The sequence below is a fragment of the Hyla sarda genome, chromosome 6 (genome assembly GCF_029499605.1).
Source record: "Hyla sarda isolate aHylSar1 chromosome 6, aHylSar1.hap1, whole genome shotgun sequence".
Classification (NCBI taxonomy): domain Eukaryota; kingdom Metazoa; phylum Chordata; class Amphibia; order Anura; family Hylidae; genus Hyla; species Hyla sarda.
In genome coordinates, this window is record NC_079194.1 from 130,674,327 (window position 1) to 130,696,376 (window position 22,050).

The 22,050-nt window shown below is 43.1% G+C and overlaps 1 protein-coding gene across 3 annotated transcripts in view; it reads right to left on the reverse strand.

Annotated features, from left to right (window-relative positions):
* LOC130276106 (protein SSUH2 homolog) overlaps nt 1-13,457 on the reverse strand; it is a 56,933-nt gene extending 43,476 nt beyond the window's left edge. For all 3 annotated transcript variants that reach the window (XM_056525012.1, XM_056525011.1, XM_056525013.1), the window contains exons 1-9: nt 12,950-13,457; nt 12,418-12,481; nt 12,207-12,339; nt 9,928-9,988; nt 9,652-9,776; nt 8,893-8,955; nt 8,724-8,806; nt 3,577-3,669; nt 2,667-2,781 (exon numbers count right to left, since the gene is read on the reverse strand). In XM_056525012.1, the coding sequence (XP_056380987.1) occupies nt 2,667-2,781; nt 3,577-3,669; nt 8,724-8,806; nt 8,893-8,955; nt 9,652-9,776; nt 9,928-9,988; nt 12,207-12,339; nt 12,418-12,481; nt 12,950-12,959 (747 nt within the window). In that variant the 5' untranslated portion in view covers nt 12,960-13,457. The remainder of the gene's footprint in view (nt 1-2,666; nt 2,782-3,576; nt 3,670-8,723; nt 8,807-8,892; nt 8,956-9,651; nt 9,777-9,927; nt 9,989-12,206; nt 12,340-12,417; nt 12,482-12,949) is intronic.
* Between the last annotated feature and the right edge of the window lie 8,593 nt (nt 13,458-22,050).

Here is a 22,050-nt window from a genome sequence, read left to right on the forward strand (position 1 = left end):
ACTTTCGTTTTTTCCTCCTCACCTTTTAAAAATCATAACGCTTTCAGTTTTCCACCAACAGACCTATATGATGGCTTGTTTTTTGTGCCACCAATTTTACTTTTTAATGACATCAATCATTTCACCACAAAATCTATGGCAAAACCAAGAAACAAAATTATTTGTGCGTCAAAATTAAGAAGAAAAAAAAGCCCTTTTGTAATTTTTTGCAACTTTTGTTTCTAGACAGTGCACTTTTCGGTACAAATGACACCTTATCTTTATTCTGTAGGTCCATATGGTTATAAGGATACCTAGTTTATGTAGGTTTTATTTTATTATAACTACATGCACCAAAATTAGTATGTTTAAAATTGTCATCTTCTGACCCCCATAACTTTAGTATTTTTCTATATATGGGGCTATATGAGGGCTCTTTTTTTTTTTTTGCGCCATTCCGCCGTGGTCTGTAGTTTTTATCAGCACCATTTTTGTTTTAATGGGACTTTTTGATAGCTTTTTATAACATTTTTTAAGGGTATAAAAAATGACCAAAAATTTGCAATATTGGACTTTGGAATTTTTTTTTTACGTATGCGCATTGACCGTGCGGTTTAACTCACGTTATATTTTTATAGTTCGGACATTTCCGCACGCGATTATATCACATATGTCTGTGCCCTCCCACCATCCTCTCAGCTGTTTGGGATGTCGAGGATGCAGATAAGTGCCCTCCCGCCATCCTCTCAGCTGTTTGGGATGCCGCAATTTCACCGTGGTAGTCCCAAACAGTCCGATGACGGGAATGGTTTTACTTTCACTTTAGACATGGCGATTAACTTTGATCGCCACGTCTAAGGGGTTAATGCCGGGCATCACTGCCATTGGTGATGTCCAGCGTTACACACGAGTCCTGATGGCTGAAAGCCGCTGGGACCACCTGGCTATGATGCGGGGTTAGCTTGTGAGCCCGCATCATAGCAGGGGAGCAGGCGCAGGGCCTACAGGTATGCCCTGTATCCTTAAGAGGTTAAATCTTAATCCTTCCCGTACTTAGCTGCTGTATGCTACAGAGGAAGTTGTTTTCTTTTGAATTTCCTTTCTGTGTGACCACAGTGCTCTCTGCTGACAGGAACTGTCCAGAGCAGGAACTAATCCCTATTGCAAACCTCTCCTGCTCTGCAGTTCAATGTGGTCAGACAGAAAGGAAATTCAAAAAGAAAAGAACTTCCTATGTAGCATACAGCAGCTGATACTGGAAGGATTAAGATTTTTAAATAGAAGTAATTTACAAATCTGTAATTTATAAAATAGTTTTCCACCGGAGCATCCCTTTAACCCCTTAACGACGCAGGACGTATATTTACGTCCTGCGCCGGCTCCCGCGATATGAAGCGGGATCGCGCCGCGATCCTGCATCATATCGGGTCGGTCCCGGCGCTCATCAACGGCCGGGACCCACGGCTAATACCACACATCGCCGATCGCGGCGATGTGCGGTATTAACCCTTTAGAAGCGGCGGTCAAAGCTGACCGCCGCTTCTAAAGTGAAACTGAAAGTGACCCGGCTGCTCAGTCGGGCTGTTCGGGACCGCCGCGGTGAAACAGCTGACCGGACACCGGGAGGGCCCTTACCTGCCTCCTCGGTGTCCGATCGACGAATGACTGCTCCGTGCCTGAGATCCAGGCAGGAGCAGTCAAGCGCCGATAATGCTGATCACAGGCGTGTTAATACACGCCAGTGATCAACATAGGAGATCAGTGTGTGCAGTGTTATAGGTCCCTATGGGACCTATAACACTGCAAAAAAAATGTAAAAAAAAAAGTGTTAATAAAGGTCATTTAACCCCTTCCCTAATAAAAGTTTGAATCACCCCCCTTTTCCCCAAAAAAAATAAAAACAGTGTAAAAAAAAAAAAATAAACATATGTGGTATCGCCGCGTGCGTAAATGTCCGAACTATAAAAATATATCATTAATTAAACCGCACGGTCAATGGCGTACGCTCAAAAAAATTCCAAAGTCCAAAAAAGCGTATTTTGGTCACTTTTTATACCATTAAAAAAATGAATAAAAAGTGATCAAAAAGTCCTATCAAAACAAAAATCATACCGATAAAAACTTCAGATCATGGCTCAAAAAATGAGTCCTCATACCGCCCTGTACGTGGAAAAATAAAAAAGTTATAGGGGTCAGAAGATGACATTTTTAAACGTATAAATTTTCCTGCATGTAGTTATGATTTTTTCCAGAAGTGCGACAAAATCAAACCTATATAAGTAGGATATCATTTTAACCGCATGGACCTACAGAATAATGATAAGGTGTAATTTTTACTGAAATATGCACTGCGTAGAAACGGAAGCCCCCAAAAGTCGCACAATGATTTTTTTTTCCGTTTCGCCGTGCATTTTTGGGTAAAATGACTAATGTCACTGCAAAGTAGAATTGGCGACGCAAAAAATAAGCCATAATATGGATTTTTAGGTGGAAAATTGAAAGGGTTATGATTTTTAAAAGGTAAGGAGGAAAAAACGAAAGTGCAAAAACGGAAAAACCCTGAGTCCTTAAGGGGTTAAAACCTCAATGACCTCCTTACAGTTGCACCCACATTATATGATAAGATGGTCTGTACATAACAGCTACATTGTTTCAGCTACATATTTCTTGCGACTGTACATATTTACCAACACTTCATCGTCCATCATAATCATCTTCCCTGTCACCTTCTGCAGGAGGATTACTGGCAAACTGGACTCCTGATCATGTGGATCAGCAATGGCCTCAGAGTATAGCGTCTTCCTATAATGACAGTATCATAAATCTCAGTGCATGGTAAATACCGCAAAACAAGATCCTGATAACTAGTCCTGAAAAATCACCTCTGATCTCTCATGCCTCTGAAGCAATTCTATGTAGAGGAATGGACGGATCTCTTGGGCCGGCTGGGGAGTGGAGCACAATGCCGCCCACTCCCCCTACTAATAACTCACGATCACAGCGGGCCTTAGCAGTGAGACTCGCTGTGATCAACAACTGTTTACATATCTGATCGGCATCTTAAAAGTAGTTTTTAATGACAGTAATGCTTTAAAAGGGGTACTCCACTGCCCCAGCATCCAGAACATTTAGTTACAAAAGCTGGGTGCGGGCTGCGGGGGTCGTGACATCACGGGCATGACCCTCGTCATGTCACGCCATGCCCCTTCAATGCAAGTCTATGTGAGGGGGCGTGACAGCTATCATGCCCCCTCCCATAAACTTGCATTGAGGGGGCGGGGCATGATGTCACAAGGGGCGTGGTTTTGACGCCACAACCCCCGCAGCCCGCACCCAGCGTTCGGTACTAACCCCTTTAAAGTGTCATAGCAAAAAGTCTAAAAAAAAAAATGTCATTTTTCCTTTTTAACAAATTTGCAAAAATCTCTAAAATTCTGTTTTCAATTTCTCATCATGTGAAGTGCAGAATGATGGGGAAGAAACTTTTTTTTTTTTTTTCTTTTAGCACAAGGCCACAATATAACAAAAAAATTAAAGGGTCCACAAATTTTCTGAATACATTGCATATTAAATCTCATGCTGACTACGCCAGCTCACCATTTCACTGATAGCTGCTGGTAATATAATAGGCGTCCTTCTCCTTTGCATGAAGTACAGACTTTTTTACCTCGTCCAGAACATTTGCCGCACCTTAAAGTTAAACAAAAAGTCACTTAAAGTCCAGTTCACCATCTGCTGACAGCAGAGCTTCATTCTTCATCCTCCAGTGGCCTCTCAATGTCCTTCACTGCCCTTAGTCGCAGAGTTTCTTGCTGAAATCCCCTATACATTATATATTTATAAATGTACAGATGTCACAGGAGAAGGAAGGGAGGGGACACAAATAATACAAAGGCAACAAGAAAAGGAAGAAAGTTTATAGATGTTATGATGATAAGGAATATGTACAATATAAAAAAAAACTATACAGAATAACATTATATGCAAAGACTGAAGCAGCAGTTATTAAATTGTTGTATTCTTCTCCATAGGGGGGTAGTATTATAGTAGTTATATTCTTGTTCATAGGGGCAGTATTGCAGTAGTTATATTCTTGTACATTGGGGACAGTATTTTAGTAGTATAGTCGTATACATGGGGTCAGTATTATAGTTGTTATATTCTTGTACATAGCAGGCAGTAGTATAGTAGTTACATTCTTGTACATGGGGGCAGTATTATAGTACTTATATTTTTGTAAATATCGGCAGTATTATAATTGCTAAAGTTGTGTACATGGGGACAGTAATAAAGCAGTTATATACTTGTACATAGGGGCAGTATTATGATGGTTATATTCTTGTGCATAGGGGGTCAGTATTATTGTAACTTTATTTTTGTACACAGGAGACAGTAGTATATATATTCTTGTACATAGGGGCAGTATTATAAGTAGTTACATATATGTGCATGGGGACAGTATTATAGTAGTTATATTCTTGTGCATAGGGGACAGTATTATTGTGGTTACATTCTTATACATAATGGATAGTATTATTTTGGTTACTACACTGCTCAAAAAAAAAATAACACATCCTAGATCTGAATGAATGAACTAATCATATGAAATACTCTCGTCTTTACATAGTTGAATGTGGTGACAACAATATCACACAAAAATTATCAATGGAAATCAAATTTATCAACCCATGGAGGTCTGGATATGGAGTCACACTCAAAATCAAAGTGGAAAATCACACTACAGACTGATCCAACTTTGATGTAATGTCCTTAACCCCTTAAGGACCGGGTTTTTTTCCGTTTTTGCATTTTCGTTTTTTGCTCCTTGCCTTTAAAAAATCATAACTCTTTCAATTTTGCACCTAAAAATCCATATGATGGCTTATTTTTTGCGCCACCAATTCTACTTTGTAATGACGTCAGTCATTTTGCCCAAAAATCTACGGTGAAACGGGAAAAAAATCATTGTGCAACAAAATTGGAAAAAAACGCTGTTTTGTAACTTTTGGGGGCTTCCGTTTCTACGTAGTAAATTTTTTTGGTAAAAATGACACCTGATATTTATTCTGTAGGTCCATACTATTAAAACGATACCCTACTTATATAGGTTTTATTTTGTCTGACTTCTGGAAAAAATCATAACTTCATGCAGGAAAATTAATACGTTTAAAATTGTCATCTTCTGACCCCTATAACTTTTTTATTTTTCCGTGTATGGGGCGGTATGAGGGCTCATTTTTGGCGCCGTGATCTGAAGTTTTTAACTGTACCATTTTTGCATTGATAGGACTTATTGATCTAAAAAGTGACCAAAATACGCTTTTTTGGACTTTGGAATTTTTTTGCGCGCACGCCATTGACCGAGCGGTTTAATTAATGATATATTTTTATAATTTGGACATTTCCGCACGCGGTGATACCATATATGTTTATTTTTATTTACACTGTGTTTTTTTTTTTTATTGGAAAAGGGGGGTGATTCAAACTTTTAATAGGGGAGGAGTTAAATGATCTTTATTCACTTTTTTTTTCACTTTCTTTTTGCAGTGTTATAGGTCCCATAGGGACCTATAACACTGCACACACTGATCTCCTATGCTGATCACTGGTTTCTCATAAGAAACCAGTGATCAACGATTCTGCAGCATGACTGCTCATGCCTGGATCTCAGGCACTGAGCAGTCATTCGGCGATCGGACAGCGAGGAGGCAGGAAGGGGCCCTCCCGCTGTCCTGTCAGCTGTTCGGGATGCCGCGATTAGCCGCGGCTATCCCGAACAGCCCGACTGAGCTAGCCGGGAACTTTCACTTTTAGCCGCGCGGCTCAGCTCTGAGCGCGCGGCTAAAGGGTTAATAGCACGTGGCGCCGTGATCGGCGCTGCGCACTATTAGAGGCGGGTCCCGGCTTCACTATGACGCCGGGCCAGCCGTGATATGACGCGGGGTTACTGTGTAACCCCGCGTTATATCAGAAGAGCAGGACCAAAGACGTACCGGTACATCCTTGGTCCTTAAGGGGTTAAAACAAGTCAAAATGAGGCTCAGTAGTGTGTGTGGCCTCCACGTGCCCGTATGACCTCCCTACAAAACCTGGGCATGCTCCTGATGAGGTGGCAGATGGTTTCCTGAGGGATGTCCTCCCTTGGACTAAAGCATCCGCCTGTGGTGCAACGTGGCATTGGTGGATGGAGCGAGACATGATGTCCCAGATGTGCTCAATTGGATTCAAGTCTGGGGAACAGGCGGGCCAGTCCATAGCATCAATGCCTTCCTCTTGCAGAAACTGCTGACACACTCCAGCCACATGAGGTCTAGCAATGTCTTGCATTAGGAGGAACTCAGGGACAACTGCACCAGCATATGGTCTCACAAGGGGTCTGATGATCTCATCTCGGTACCTAATGGCAGTCAGGCTACATCTGGCAAGCACATGGAGGGCTGTGCGCCCCCCAAAGAAATGCCACCCCACACCATTGATGATCCATCACCAAACCGGTCATGCTGGAGGATGTTGCAGGCAGCAGAACGTTCTCCATGGCATCTCCAGACTCTGTCACATCTGTCACATGTGCTCAGTGTGAACCTGTTTTCTTCTGTGAAGAGCACAGGGCGCCAGTGGCGAATTTTCCAATCTTGGTGTTCTCTGGCAAATGCCAAACATCCTGCAAGGTGTTGGGCTGTAAGCACAACCCCCACCTATGGACGACGGGCACTCATACCACCCTCATGGAGTCTGTTTCTGACGGTTTGAGTGGACACATGCACATTTGTTGCTTGCTGGAGGTCATTTTGCATTTGGCTCTGGCAGAGCTTCTCCTGCTCCTACTTGCACAAAAGCGGAGGTAGTGGTCCTGCTGCTGGGTTGTTGCCCTCCTACGGCCTCCTCCATGTCTCCTGGTGTACTGGCCTGTCTCCTGGTAGCACCTCCATGCATTGGATACTATTCTGACAGACATGGCAAACCTTCTTGCCACAGCTTGCATTGTTGTGCCATCCTGGATGAGCTGCACTACTTGAGCCACTTGTATGGGTTGTAGGCTCCATCTCATGCTACCACTAGAGTGAAAGCACCGCCAGCATTCAAAAGTGACCAAAACATCAGCCAGGAAGCATAGGAACTGAGAAGTGATCTGTAGTCACCACTTGCAGAACCCCTCCTTTATTTGGGGTGTCTTGCTAATTGCCTAGAATTTCCACCTATTGTCTGTTCCATTTGCACAACAGCATGTGAAGTTGATTGTCAATCAGTGTTGCTTCCTGATTGGACAGTGTGATTTCACAGAAGTGTGATTTACTTCGAGTTACATTGTGTTGTTTAAGTGTTCCCTTTATTTTTTTTTTTGAGCTGTGTAGTAATTATAGTCTTGTACATAGGGTACAGTTTGGTTGTAGTTAAAGAAAAACTGTCAGCAAAGTCACCTGCACTAATCAGTGGTACTGGCTGGTAATGAGGGTGACGCTGATTAAAATGATGCCTACCATGCCGGGATCCGTCCCTGCGTTTGCCAAAATATGCTAATGAGGCACACGTGGCAAGGGCGGGGTTACGAGCCAGGCTTCGAGCACTGTGATGTCAGTGCTGTTCGTTCAGCACCTGGCCCGGCTAATGAGTGTTCATTCTCTCCCCGCTCTGTAAGAGCTTCTAATCCACATGTGCCGCTTCCTGGGTATACTCTCAAAGATGGCCACCGCTGTAATGAAGTGTAAAACCAGGAAGCAGCAAATGTGCAGTAGAAGCACTTACAGAGCGGGAAGGTGTGGGAAAGGCGAAGGGAGGGAATGAACACTCATTAGCCGGGCCAAGCGCTGAACTAACAGCGCTGATGTCACAGTGCCCGAGGCTCGGCTCGTAACCCCGCCCATGCCACTTGTTTCTCATTAGCATATTTAGAAAAAAGAAGATAACTGACTGCAGGGATGGATCTGGGTATGGTAGGCATCATTTGAATCAGTGTCACCTGCACTACCAGCCAGTACCCCTGGTTAGTGTGGGCGACATTGCTTAGAGTTTTCCTTTAAATTCTTTTAACCCCTTAACGACGCAGGACGACTCATCAACGGCCGGGACCCGAAGATGACATTTTTAAACGTATAAATTTTCCTGCATGTAGTTAGGATTTTTTCCAGAAGTGCGACAAAATCAAACCTATATAAGTAGGGTATCATTTTAACCGTATGGAGCTACAGAATAATGATAAGGTGTAATTTTTACCGAAATATGCACTGCGTAGAAACGGAAGCCCCCAAAATTTACAAAATGGTGTTTTTTCTTCGATTTTGTCGCACAATGATTTTTTTTTTCCGTCTCGTCGTGCATTTTTGGGTAAAATGACTAATGTCACTGCAAAGTAGAATTGGCGACGCAAAAAATAAGCCATAATATGGATTTTTAGGTGGAAAATTGAAAGGGTTATGATTTTTAAAAGGTAAGGAGGAAAAAATGAAAGTGCAAAAACGGAAAAACCCTGAGTCCTTAAGGGGTTAAATGGGGGTAGTATTATGGTATCTTAATACTGCTTTCTACATACAGAATACAATAACTATAATACTGCTCCCTATATACAAAATTAAATAATTATAACACTGCTTCCTATATGCAGAAAAAACTTATATACTATGTACAAGACTATATGCAGTTATAGACGTGTACATAGGGGGCAGTGTTATAATTATATTCTAGTCTTTTAGGGGTTAAGAATACCTTATAAATAACACATATTATGATGTAATAAAGGCACTATGCACCTCCTTCTGCCGCTTCCGGAACATGATGGACACCTTTTATTTCTGGATCTTTGGCGGCGATTGTTGGAGCAACCACATCTAAACTGTGCAAAAATTTTGAATATTTAGGAAATTGTCTAGAAAACTGAAAGAAAGAGAAAAAGAATTTAAAAAAAAAAGTTTCTTTTACCTGTCCTGATCCCCCACATCTTGAGCATTTACAGCGTCCACGGCCACCACATTTAAGACATGTCTGTAACAATGGATCTCATGGTCACAGATTTAATCAATTGTAACACAACTTAAAGGGGTACTCTGGCCCTAAGACATCTTATCCCCTATCCAAAGGAAACTGCCTGGTGCCGACCTTGGGGCCGGAGTATCGTGATGTCACGACTCCTCCCCTGTGTGATGTTACACCCCCGCCCCCGCTATGCAAGTCTATGAGAGGGGGCGTGACGACCATCTCGCCCCCTCCCATAGACTTGCTTAGCGGGGGCGGGGCGTGAGGTCACACGGGAGCGGAGTTTTGACATCACGATACTTCGGCCCCATGGTCGGCACCAGGCAGTTTGTGAGCTGGCAGCGTGACGTGCAGCTCAAAGAGGTGGGTGCCGAATGCAAGATTGCTGGGGTCCCCAGCAGCGGGACCCCCACGTTCAGACATTTTATCGATAGGGGATAAGATGTCTTAGGGCTTGAGTACCCCTTTAACAAAACCTACCCTTCACCTTTATTACGATTTACAGATCCAAGGAAGCTAATGCAAATGACCCCATACCCCAAGAAGTGTCCTTCAGATGGCTTCAAAATGACTTTCTAATAAGATTATCCTCTAAAGAGATTACGAGACTTCCTTTCTGACTATATAGAAATACAATAAATCCTGCATTTCAATAAGAGACAGACTAAGCCCAGAACAGCTATTCTATATGGTAATATTGTTCACCTTAATTTCTCCAGACTGAGGCAGTGGACATTTCTTTGACCCTTCATGAAACATTTTTGGGGTGCAAACGTTAATATCCCAAAGCTGCAGCGCAGGTTCTCTTTCTGGAGCCTCAATTCGCTGACCTAAGTATATCAAGACACAAATGTTGACTCCAACATTTTTTTAATAGAAGTAATTTACAAATCTGTTTAGCTTTCTGGAGCCAGTTGATTTAAAAAAAACATGTATACTTCTAAACCATGGGTCCAGCTAGCATGTATACACAGTACTCACCAGTATAAGGTTTGCTTATTTTTTCAATGTGTCTTTTTTCAGTAAAAGTCGCCAGTCTGTACTGTAATAAAGACATAAACTGCTAAACCTAAATGTTGTCCTAAAACATTATGATTCAACATTATTCAAGTAATAGAGTACATTATACAGACAGCATATTGCCTGTGCACAAAAGGAATGATACTGCTGCTGCTGCTACAGGGATAGGGATCTTTACATTTAACCCCTTGAGGACGAAGGGTTTTTCAGTTTTTGCACTTTCATTTTTTTCCTCCTCACCTTTTAAAAATCATAACCCTTTCAATTTTCCACCTAAAAATCCATATTATGGCTTATTTTTTGCATCACCAATTCTACTATGCAGTGACATTAGTCATTTTACCCAAAAATTCACGGCGGAACAGGAAAAATAATTGTGCGACAAAATCGAAGAAAAAATGCCATTTTGTAACTTTTGGGGGCTTCCGTTTCTACGCAGTGAATATTTCGGTAAAAATGACACCTTATCATCATTCTGTAGGTCCATACGGTTAAAATGGTACCCTACTAATATAGGTTTCATTTTGTCGTACTTGCATGCAGGAAAATGTATACGTTTAAAAATGTCATCTTCTGACCCCTATAACTTTTTTATTTTTCCACGTACAGGGCGGTATGAGGGCTCATTTTTCGCCGTGTTCTGAAGTTTTTATCGGTACCATTTTTCTTTTGATCGGACTTTTTGATCACTTTTTATTCATTTTTTAATGGCATAAAAAGTGACCAAAAATAAGCTTTTTTGGACCTTGGAATTTTTTTACCTGTACGCCATTGACCGTGCGGGTTAATTAATGATATATTTTTATAGTTCGGACATTTACGCACGTGGCAATACCACATATGTTTATTTTTATTTACACTGTTTTATTTTTATTATGGGAAAAGGGGGGTGATTCAAACTTTTATTAGGGAAGGGGTTAAATGATCTTTATTAACACTTTTTTTTCACTTTTTGTTTGCAGTGTTATAGATCCCATAGGGACCTATAACACTGCACACACTGATCTCTCATGCTGATCACTGGCGTGTATTAACACGCCTGTGATCAGTGTTATCGGCGCTTGACTGCTCCTGCCTGGATCTCAGGCACGGAGCAGTCATTCGCCGATCGGACACCGAGGAGGCAGGTAAGGGCCCTTCCGGTGTCCTGTAAGCTGTTCGTGACACCGCGATTTCACCGCGGCTGTCTCGAACAGCCCGACTGAGCAGCTTTGATCGCCGCATCTGAAGGGTTAATACAGTGCATCACCGCGATCGGTGATGTCCTGTTTTAGCCGCGGGTCCCAGCCGTTGATAGACGCCGGGACCGACCCGATATGATGCGGGAACCCAGCGGAGGACGTAAATATACGTCCTTCGTCGTTAAGGGGTTAAAGGGACACTCCGCCCCTAGACATCTCATCCCCTATCCAAAAGGATAAAATGTCTGATCGCGGGGGTACCACCGCTGGGGACCCCCCACGATCTCCCTGCTGCACCCAGCGTTTGTTTAGAGCGTCGGGTGCCGCACCGTAGGCTCGTGATGCACTCACGCCCCCTCCCATAGACTTGCATTGAGGAAGCATAGCCGTGACATTACGTGTGGGGCGTGGCCGGGAAGTCACGAGTCTCCGCCCTACATTGCCAGTCATTCAGTACGGAGCGAAGTTGAAATGCCGCAGCAGAGATTGCGGGGTCCCAGGCATCCTACATGTCCTACACTCCAGTCCCACCCAGAGCTGCGTTTTGAAATTCTGGTATTGTAGTGCGTTTTATACTCCAGTCACTAAATTCAGAATATTCTTATCATTTACTTACACAAACCTCACTTTTCTCAATTCCATGACCCTAAGGCTGGTTTATAATAATTATTTTTTATTGCTATTTTTAGCTAAAAGCAGCACAAAAAAACTATATCGGAAAGATTTGCAAAATGTCTGCATTTTGGACCCACTTTGGCTAGAAATATTGACCAAAATATTATGGGGGAGATTTATCAAAACCTGTGCAGAGGAAGAGTGGTGCAGTTGCCCATAGCAACCAGATTGCTTCTTTCATTTTCCACAGGCCTCTTTAGAGGCCTGTGGAAAATGAAAGAAGCAATCTGATTGGTTGCTATGGGCAACTGCACCACTCTTCCTCTGCACAGGTTTTGATAAATCTCCCCCTATGTGTGGACACAATCTAAGGATGTTATTCTGCTACACAACACATCAAAATAATATGAAAAAAATCTCGAAATGCTATCAAAGCTGACTCACTCTGTATAGGGGCAGCTGTGTTAACCTCTCGATAACCGGCTCCTCTGACCTGGGTCTACAACAGCAGTAAGATGACAAGACATATTTCCGCAGGGCATCCCTCACGGCATCCTCTGTGATGAGGGGCACATTTCTAGATAAGAAGGGTGGGAGCAAGAACTGAGGCGCCTGTTTGCAAACATAGATACAGCATGTCAATTGTGATTCTCACCTGTAATCCTGGGGGTCCCCATTAGATGTATTGCATGGGGTACAGTGGTCAGTCATTGAGGTTTCTATGTAAAAAGTTATTAAGAATATTAAAATGAGTGATTTGTGAACATTGTAACAAACTATCAGGACAGGAGAGAGATTTGTGCTGTGACAGGTTGAGCCTACAGAGGATTATCTAGACTGGATACAAATGGAACTATTTTATGCGTTTATGGTCTTTCAGACTTTGTAAACAGGAACATTCCCATTTGCTCACAGCAAGCAGAGATCATTTGTATTATTCTAGTTGCCTGTAGCCATCACTAGGGGCCGCTCTCTGTACATAGATATTTAAAGCTAGTATTGAACCCAATAGGATTTTTATGAAGCTGTATTCAGTGAGCTGTCCCTATTGGCAGTGGAAGGTAGCCACATAAAAGAGGAGAACAGACCCCATAACAGTTCCATGCCCTTCATCATCTAGCAATGTAGCACATAACTATGAGAGAGAATCAAAAAATGGGTGCAGCAGGGGACCCCAAACCACTTACCTTGTTCCATGCAGGTGTTTCCAATGTCACATCCAGGAGGTCAGTAATAGGCAGATGTTCCCTGGCGCAGCCACATTTCTAGAATAAAAATCACCAAGAGGCGCAGATCCCCCAGACATTGTGCAATAAGACAACACAACCCACTACACGGGTAGAAAATATTCACCAAGAGTAGAATATCAGGTCATACCCAGCTCAGAGTCTGGGCACAATGCTTAGAGGAATCACATGGCAGGCACCTCTTACTGTCAAGTCCGGGGATGGGCAAAGTAATAGTGCCTCTTGGGAGGTTGCAGACAATGGCTTGTTGTTGCAGCCAAAATTACAGTAAAATCTGGCCAGATGATGATAAGAGAAGCTCAGAATTGGTTTACTAAATGTGCTAAATATAGTGCAGCCGAACTAAGCCTGTCCATTGTGTATTACTATAAAATCAGATAAGATCTAGAAAGTATGGAGCCAGCAGGTTCTGCTTAGCTGCTCATTTGTTATATTTGTTTCTGGGAAAGCTCAGTATGTGTTCTTGGGAAAGATGAGTTACAACTTATATAGATACCACTACACCGGGGTTGTCACCCAGCTCTATTCTCCTCAAGGCCTGTGACACCCACTGCGAAAGCTGTGAGGGAGGCCACATTTAGTTGTCACCCAGTTTTTAACATAGACTTTTTTTGTTCTTATAGGTATAAATGTTCTTCAATGACACCAAGTGGGCTATAAGCAGTTAAAACTAGAAAGCTTATAACTCACTGTCTCACTGTCTTTGTGGGGTATATATGCTGTTATTGTTGTATTATTATCTTATTTATTGAAGTAAAAGTTACGTTTTCTCTCACCTTATTGGTAATATTTGGTTTGTTAGATTATTCCACCCCCCACTGCCATACTGAAAGAACCTATTGACAGCAAAATAAGTAGAACTCATACGGTTTCATCCTGTGGATAACAAAGTGCATGTGTGATAACTGTGGGGAGGGATGAGCATTATGCTCTGGCCAAGCTGGGAGTAGTAGTCAAGTAGCAGGGTGGTGTAGCTAACCTGGAGTTCCCTGTGAGCCCAACTATCTTTTGTCAAAGGAGTTATTCCCATAGAACAAAGTGAAACAACTTTTAAGCTTCATTCGCACGGCAACATTTCCAAGCAGATTGCGGTGGAAAAATTCTGCACAGAAATTCCTTTTGCAGCAGACTCCTATTGGCTTCAATGGGATTCTGCTGCACCGTGCACTTAACAGAATTTAGGCACTGAAAACATTTGGCCCGAAAATTAAAATTCCATCCTCCACAGAAAGAATTGACATGTCTCAATCCGATAAACCTGTACTCTTCTGATGCAGATCTTCACAGGTTGACTTACTTTGGTGCATTATGGATGTTCTTACTCACACAACTATGGCATGCAATACCTGTAGGGACCCAGGGTCTAATCAGAATTAAATACAGCCCTGCCCTTGTTCAGCCTTGTTATCCTCAGAAAGAAACAAAGAACTCCTTCTAAAAGATAAAGTCCAGAAGATAAATCCTCACAGGGGAAGATTCATCAAAACCTGTGCAGAGGAAAAAAAGTTGCCCAGTTGCCCATAGAAACCAGATCGCTTCTTTCATTTTTCAGAGGCCTTTTCATAAATGAAAAGTGAGCTGATTGGTTGCTATGGGCAACTGGTCAACTTTTCCTCTGCACAGGTTTTGATAAATCTTGTGGACAGGAACAGGAAAAGGGACTTGCTTGTAGAAAAGGGTTTTACACATGTGACCTATTTGTAGGTATACCTAGCAAAATGGGAATTTCTCACCGGATCCGGGACGGATGGGAGGTATAGCATGGTCTAGGAGATGTTCACACAGACAGGTTTAGGTCCAAGCCTTCTGCTGGGAGAGGAGGCTGAACTGGGGACTATACCCACAAACATTGGTTTAGGGAAGATCACAAGACCAAGGCTTTATTCATCTGATGAAGCAGGGCAAATTTTAGCCCTTACACTTCGTGTTTCATCTCAGCCTATGCAATTAATGTGGTGTAATGCACACAATTACATTTGCAAATAAACCTACAGGGGGAGATTTATCAAAACCTAGGAAGAGGAAGGGGGCATTCACACTACCTATTGTTAATATGGGAACCGGATCAGGCGGGGTGGGGGGGGGGGTGGAGTGAAAACCAGGTTCTCCCGTATCCCAGCAGGCCCCGACTTCTATCTCATTCATTAGTGATCTCAGATAGTGACTATCTCAGATAGTGACTCCAGTCGGCTAATTTTTGCCCCATATCCGGTCTTCGATGTCATTGGGTATTCCAAGAACACCTCAGTCATCTGTCAGACTTTCAAGTTTTGATCAAGCATGGGTTGAAGATCAAACCATCAAAGTGTCACTTGCTCAAACCTAAAGTCCATTACTTGGGACATGTTGTCAGCGCAGAGGGAGTCCAGCCAAATCCTGAAAAGGTGGATGCTGTCAAGAACTGGCCTACACTGCTCATGGTGACGGCTCACGGGGTACGGCGAAGGAGAACTTCTATGGAAGACTACCTATTGAATGGTAGTGATGAGCGGCATATGCCATATTTGAATTTGCGATATTTGGCGAATATGAGGACGAATATTCATCCCATATTCGTGAAATTCGAATATTTGTTATATTCATGATGTTTTTTCGAATTGCGAAATTTTGCAATTGCGAATGCGAAATTAATAGCAAAATTTCGCTCGTCTGCGCATGCGCGCTATAACATCATGCGAGGGACGTTGCTAGGGACGTTGCTAAGCTCTGACAACTGTGCTTGCAGAACTCTCATTGGCTCACAGGCATAAATAGGGTGGAATTTCCACAAATATTCGGATTGCGGATATTCGCAATGTGGATATTCGCATGCATAAACCTTTCGCCTCATAGTCTCATCCCTGGGACTTTAATGAAATGATACAAGCATTGCATTAATCAGTCTAAGGAGATCCCTACAATGTGCTCAGTTTTTAAAACAGTTTGAAAAAAAAGACGAATATTCGTAATATTCACGAATTCGAATCGCGAATATTCGTGAGCAACACTATTGAATGGGCCGAAGAGCAAGAGACAGCATTTCGAGCTCTTAAACGTCTGCTGACAGAACCACCCATCCTGGTGTATCCAGACTACAGTCAGCCATTCCGGCTATATGCTGATGCCAATTTTGAAGGTCTGGGAGCTGTTCAGTCCCAAGTCCATGAAGAACAAGAGAGAGAGTGATTGCCTACGCCAGTCGTAACCTGTGAGGAGCAGCGAAGAACAATGCCAATTACAGCTCATTCAAATTGGAACTTCTCGCCCTGGTATGGGCTGTGACAGAAAAATTCAAGGATTATTTGGCTGCCACGCCATTCACTGTCTACACGGATAATAACCCGTTGGCCCACCTGAACACTGCCAAGTTGGGTGCCATTGAGCAGCAATTGGCTTCAAGATTAGCTAATTACAGCTTAACCATCAAGTACAGATGCAGCAAGTCAAACGTCAATGCCGATGTACTGTCTAGGACGACTGCAGCGAAGAACCACCAGTCGAAGACATGTGGGAAGACGTGGAGATGCCCCCATTCTATCAACTGTTCGTGAATCAGAATGTTGTGACCACCCTCATGGATGGTGAACCCAGGTCCAAAAAGGTTAAAGAAGACCTGTACACCTGGAAGACTCTCCAAGATGAAAGTCGAATCATGGGAGATCTGTTGGACTACCTTCTGGCAAAAAAGGTAACAACCCATCTACACTGGGCCCAGTGTGACTATGAGTTGGAACGTATTTGGTGACAGAGGAAACGACTGTTTGTCCACAATGGACTATTGTACCAAAATTCTTTGGATCCGGTCTCTGATGAACGACTTCATCAGATTCTGGTTCCCCAAAGAGATGCAGCGATGGTCCTTAACGCATATCATGACCAATCGGGACACTTTGGAGTCCACAAGACTGAAGCCACTGTCCGGCGAAGATTCTATTGGATTGGAATGCGGAGCGACATTGAGAAATGGTGCAGTGAATGTGCTGTCTGTAACGTCACCAAGGATGTGCGCCAGGATGCAAGAGCACCCCTCTACTCCTTCCAGAGTGACAGACCCAACCAGTTGGTCGCGTTAGACCATGTGAAATTGTCAATTCCACAACTACAAGAAACTCCGGACCACTGCCTATCACCCTCAGGGGAACGGGCTCTGTTAACGTATCAAAAGTTATTTGTCCATAGTATACTCATTGTCAGTATAGAATAAATAATTCCAATGTCATTTCATGTACAATAAATCCGTAGTGTACATAGTGTATTTTGTATATCTTAAATGTCTAGTCAGGACTGTAGCTAACCAGACTAAATAGTCAGTATGTAAATGTCTAATGTTTTCCTGTCCATCATGTACAGGGTACTCTTGTGGCTAGAGAGTTCTCCTTGAAGCCTAAGTAAACACATACAGTGTATGTGTATAGATAATATTGTCATGTTTTGTCATAAAAATTTGTATTTACTGTCATAATGTTCTGGGGAGAAGTAGCTATAGCCGAAGGGCCCCAGGAGCAAAGGCATTCGGGTAGAAAGCCTCCGGCAGCTCGATCCGCATTTATCCTTATTCTCCAGCATTCAGTTGCAAGTCCTAAAAATCTCATATGTTCACATCTTTGTCCCAGTTATTCACACCCTTACTAAAATTGAGCATGTATGGACGTTAAGTGCAAAGCCAAATGAACTCTTCCCCAGTTGTTTATTCACCAGTTAAGTACTGTTGTCATGTGATTGCCACCAGGGAAGGTAGTAGTGACCATGTGACCTACAGGGTGACCTATGGGACCCCTCCAGAGTCTCCTCCATATAAGCCCTAGGTGGAGCTAGCTCAGTCTCTTTTCCTGCTAAGCTGAGTTGCAATGAGGTCAAGTCTGGAGGGAGTGTCTTGTGTCCTAAAGAGGCCTAAAATCTACCACGCAGCCACGGATCCACAAGTCCACTACCCCCCAGATCCAAGTGAAAACCTGGTAAGCTACAAATTGGGTAAAGTCATTCTAGTCACGTCAGTCAAGTATTCTGTATCAAGTCAGCATGGCCCTGCATCAAATTGTCCACGTCCACTACAAGTCCCAGCAAGCCCTGTGGTCTCTGAAGTCACTGGTCACCTCCTTGGGCCTAGCCAAACTGGATAGACTGTTACTTCTGAGTCAGTAAAGCTGCCAATGTTCCGTAACTTGGCGTCAGAGTCATTATTTGCCCCCGTGCCTAGCCCAGGAACCAGCGGTATACCTATAGTGGTGTAGAGGATAAACCACGCCCTGGCGTCACAAACACAAGGGGTTAATGCCATCTGCCCCTAGGGTAATTCCATCACACCCTTACCACTCCCTCACCACTCCCCCCTACTTTTCCTATGTTTCAATAAATCTCCCCCTGTAGGTTTATTTGCAAACCGGATACGGGCAAAAACTCTGGTTAGCTCATTCAAATGAATACAGTTCCAGTATTAACAAAATGTAGTGTGAATGCCCCCTAAGAGTGGTGCAGTTGCCCATAGCAACCAATCAGATCGCTTCTTTCATTTTTAACCCCTTTAAGACACAGCTTATTATGGCCTTGAGGACACAGCAAATTTTAATTTTAAAGTTTTTGTTTTTCCCTCCTTGTCACATTGTTTGCGGAGGGGGGGGGACTTTTGGAGGGTTGTTTTTATGCAGTGCCCCTTATGTTTTACCATAAAACATGTTCTCTTTATTCTAAAGGCAATGGCAATTAAAACAATAACTATTTTATATAGTATTTCTATTATTGTACTGCATTAAAAAAGTTAAAAAAAAATTTATCAAATGCACCATTATATTTTAATTGTTTGGACAATTACGCATGCAGCAAAACTATGAAAATAATAAATGTATTTGGTATTCAAGGGGGGGTAAAATGGGAAAAGAAGGGCAATTTTATTTTTTATTAGGAGGGGGCTTTTTTTTATATAACTTTAAATAATTTATTTTATTTTTTATTTTACACTTTTAAAGTCCCCATAGGATTCGACTGCATTCACTGTATCATGCTATGTCTATTGCATAGCATTAAACAGTGAGATTGGTGATCCACTTATACAGCCTGGCTAAGGCTGGGTTCACACCACGTTTTGTACTTACGGTTCCCGTATACGTTTTCTCCTCCAATCGGCTGCATTTTCGGCCGTATGCGGTTTCCCGACCTTAGGCAAAAACACGGTCGACCACGTTTTTGCCTGAGGTCGGGAAACCGCATACGGCCGAAAATGCAGCCGACCAGAGGCTGTGGTTCACTCCGGTCGGCTCATAGACATGCATTAAATACGGTTCCCGTATACGGTTGAGTGCGGGCGCCGCGATTCCCCCCCCCCCTCCCCCCAGCCGTATACGGGAACCGTAAGTACAAAAAGTGGAGTGAACCCAGCCTAAGCCAGGCTGCGTCAGTGACTGGAGGCAGGTTAAGGGGACCCAACCCCTTCTAAGCTAGCCAACATCTTTGACTTGGCACTTTAGACACAGTGATCAGCACTGATCACGCCGTCTACACGGTTAATGATGGGGAACAGCGATCCTGCTATTAGTAACGAGTGTCAGGCAACTGATCGTAGCCGACACTCCTCGCTATGAAGCAAGCTCAGCTCCTGCGCTCAATTCAAAGTCAATCAATACTCCATGGCATTCGGGTATGCCCTGGTGCATTAAATACTGGAAATCAAGCAGGGTGTACTTGTACGCCCAGTGTCCTTAACAGGTTAAAAAGGCTTGTGAGAAATGAAAGTAACAATGCAACTGACTGCACCATTCTTCCTCTACACAGGTTTTGATAAATCTCCCCCATAGTACTCTAAACACATTTATGCAGTATGCAGAAAGCCTTTCTCTCTTACGACAAATTTTAAAGGATGGACTGGAACTAGGACACAGCACATGTTGTTTATTGCATTTCTGTAGATTAGAATATCCCCTGGGTCATTTAAACACAATGCCCCAGCGGGTGGCGTCACACATGTTATTGAGCCGCACTATGTTGGGTGTGGTGTCTGTATTATGTGGAAGAAACCATGTTATTTAATACAATCATGAATACGCAGTAAACCGGTCCAGCAGTTCACTAGGAAAAACTAAGTTTAATAATAAATAAAAGTTCTGTTCTTCATGGCAAAATGTGCCATCAGAATATTATAGGGGGAGGGGGTCCGACAGCTGGGACCCCCCACGATCTCTAGTACGAAGCCTTGCCTCTCCCTGGAAAAAGAATGCGTCGACCCCCACAAGAAGTGGCACCCGACATGCCTCCTCAATATATCTTTATGGGATAGCCGAATGGCTCTACCATACTGATATATGGAGGGGGTGTGTCGGTTATTGCTTTGTGTAGGGGTTGAGCCGGGGCCCTGTACAGGAGATCGCGGAAAGGTCCCAGCATTCGGACCTCCTGCTATCTAAAACTGCAGATGGGGGATAAGTTTTTGTACATGATATATCTCCTTTAACAAGGTATAAAATATCCATCTAGAATTGCGCCTTTTACTGTTTGTTTGCTATATGTTTAGTTTATCCTTATGGTGTGAACAGATATAGCAGAGTTTGTCATGTAACACGTTGGAGCTGAATTTATTTCTTCTTACAGCTAAGCAATTTTTCTCCCCAAACTAATATAGTGTATCTTCATGGACCCCCGCCAATCACTAAAACAGGGTTACGGAGTCCCATGTAATCCACAGTCAAGCATATAGTAACATAGTTCATAAGGTCCATTAAGTTCAACCTATAACCCTAATGAGTCCCTACTGTATATACTTCCACTATTCTTCAGGAGTGACGGATACAGAGACGTGGGATTCCATTCCAGTGAAAAGGAGGACCCCAGCTATGACACATTGTGCCAAATGACAAGCTTTGTTCTGCTGAATCCATAAAGCAAACCATACAGAGGATCCTAGGTAAAGTTCTCATCACATCTGCATTGTGGCATTTGTTTAGTCCATAAACGACAAGGCTTTGCCATATCTGAACTACAAGGAAACACAACAGCCACCATTTTAACAGTAGTAACAGTGATGCAAGCTGCACTAAAATGTGGTGTAACAGTGTAAACGGAGTCCAATAGAGAACTTATACTGCCATCTTGTGCTCATATTACAAACTGTACGGCTGCTTTCACACTATAAAAATTCATCCGTTACAAATGTCCGTCAGAAAACCCATGTTAAACGGCCTTTAAACAATCCCATTCAAATCTATGGGATTTAACGGAACATGCACAAATGTTTCTTCCGTCACAAGAAACGGGTAAATTAATTCCCGTTATTTTTAACATTGAAGTCTATGGCAAACGGATGAGCCTTTATGTCATCCGTTTGCACCTGGTTTATAATATCCGTTATTACTTCTGAGCATGCTCTGAAGAGGTGACATCAGCAGACTCCTGCAGTGCTGAGGGACTACTACTACTCCCATCATGGAACAGACTTGTTTCCATGATGGAAGTAGTCATTCCCTGGCAGTCGGAGTCTCCAGACAGCTGGGGAGGCTACATTAGTGTTTGTACTACTACCCCCATCATGGAACAGAGTCTGTTTCATGATGGGGGTTGTAGTACAGTGGCTTAGGGATTGATCGCACTGGGTTTCACTTCTGAGACCCGATGCGATCAGAAGTTATTAAGCAGGGGAGTGGGCGGCAAGCTCCACAACCCTGCGAAATATAGTGTGTTTTAACTTTCATTTTTGAATCCCCCGCGGGGAGCCCTGAATGGCCGGTACTGAGGAGCCAATCAGGGCTCTCAGCGGGAGGTTTAAAAATGAACATTTTGAATAACAGGGGGGCATATCTATACTTAAAGCCCTGTGGGGGGCAAGATATATAGCGCTGCAGGGGGGGGCAGACATATAGCCTATATCTAGCCCCCCAGCGCATTTATATTATGCTCCCCACAGCACATTAAGATATGACCCCCGCCAGCGCATTTATAAATATATATCCCACGCCGGCGCAAGTATAATGTACTCTCGCAGCGCAGCCATCAGGGATTTAAAAATGAAAGTTAAAACACAGGATACATTGCACGGTTGAGGAGCTTGCCGCCCGCTCCGCTTAATAACTTCTGATCAC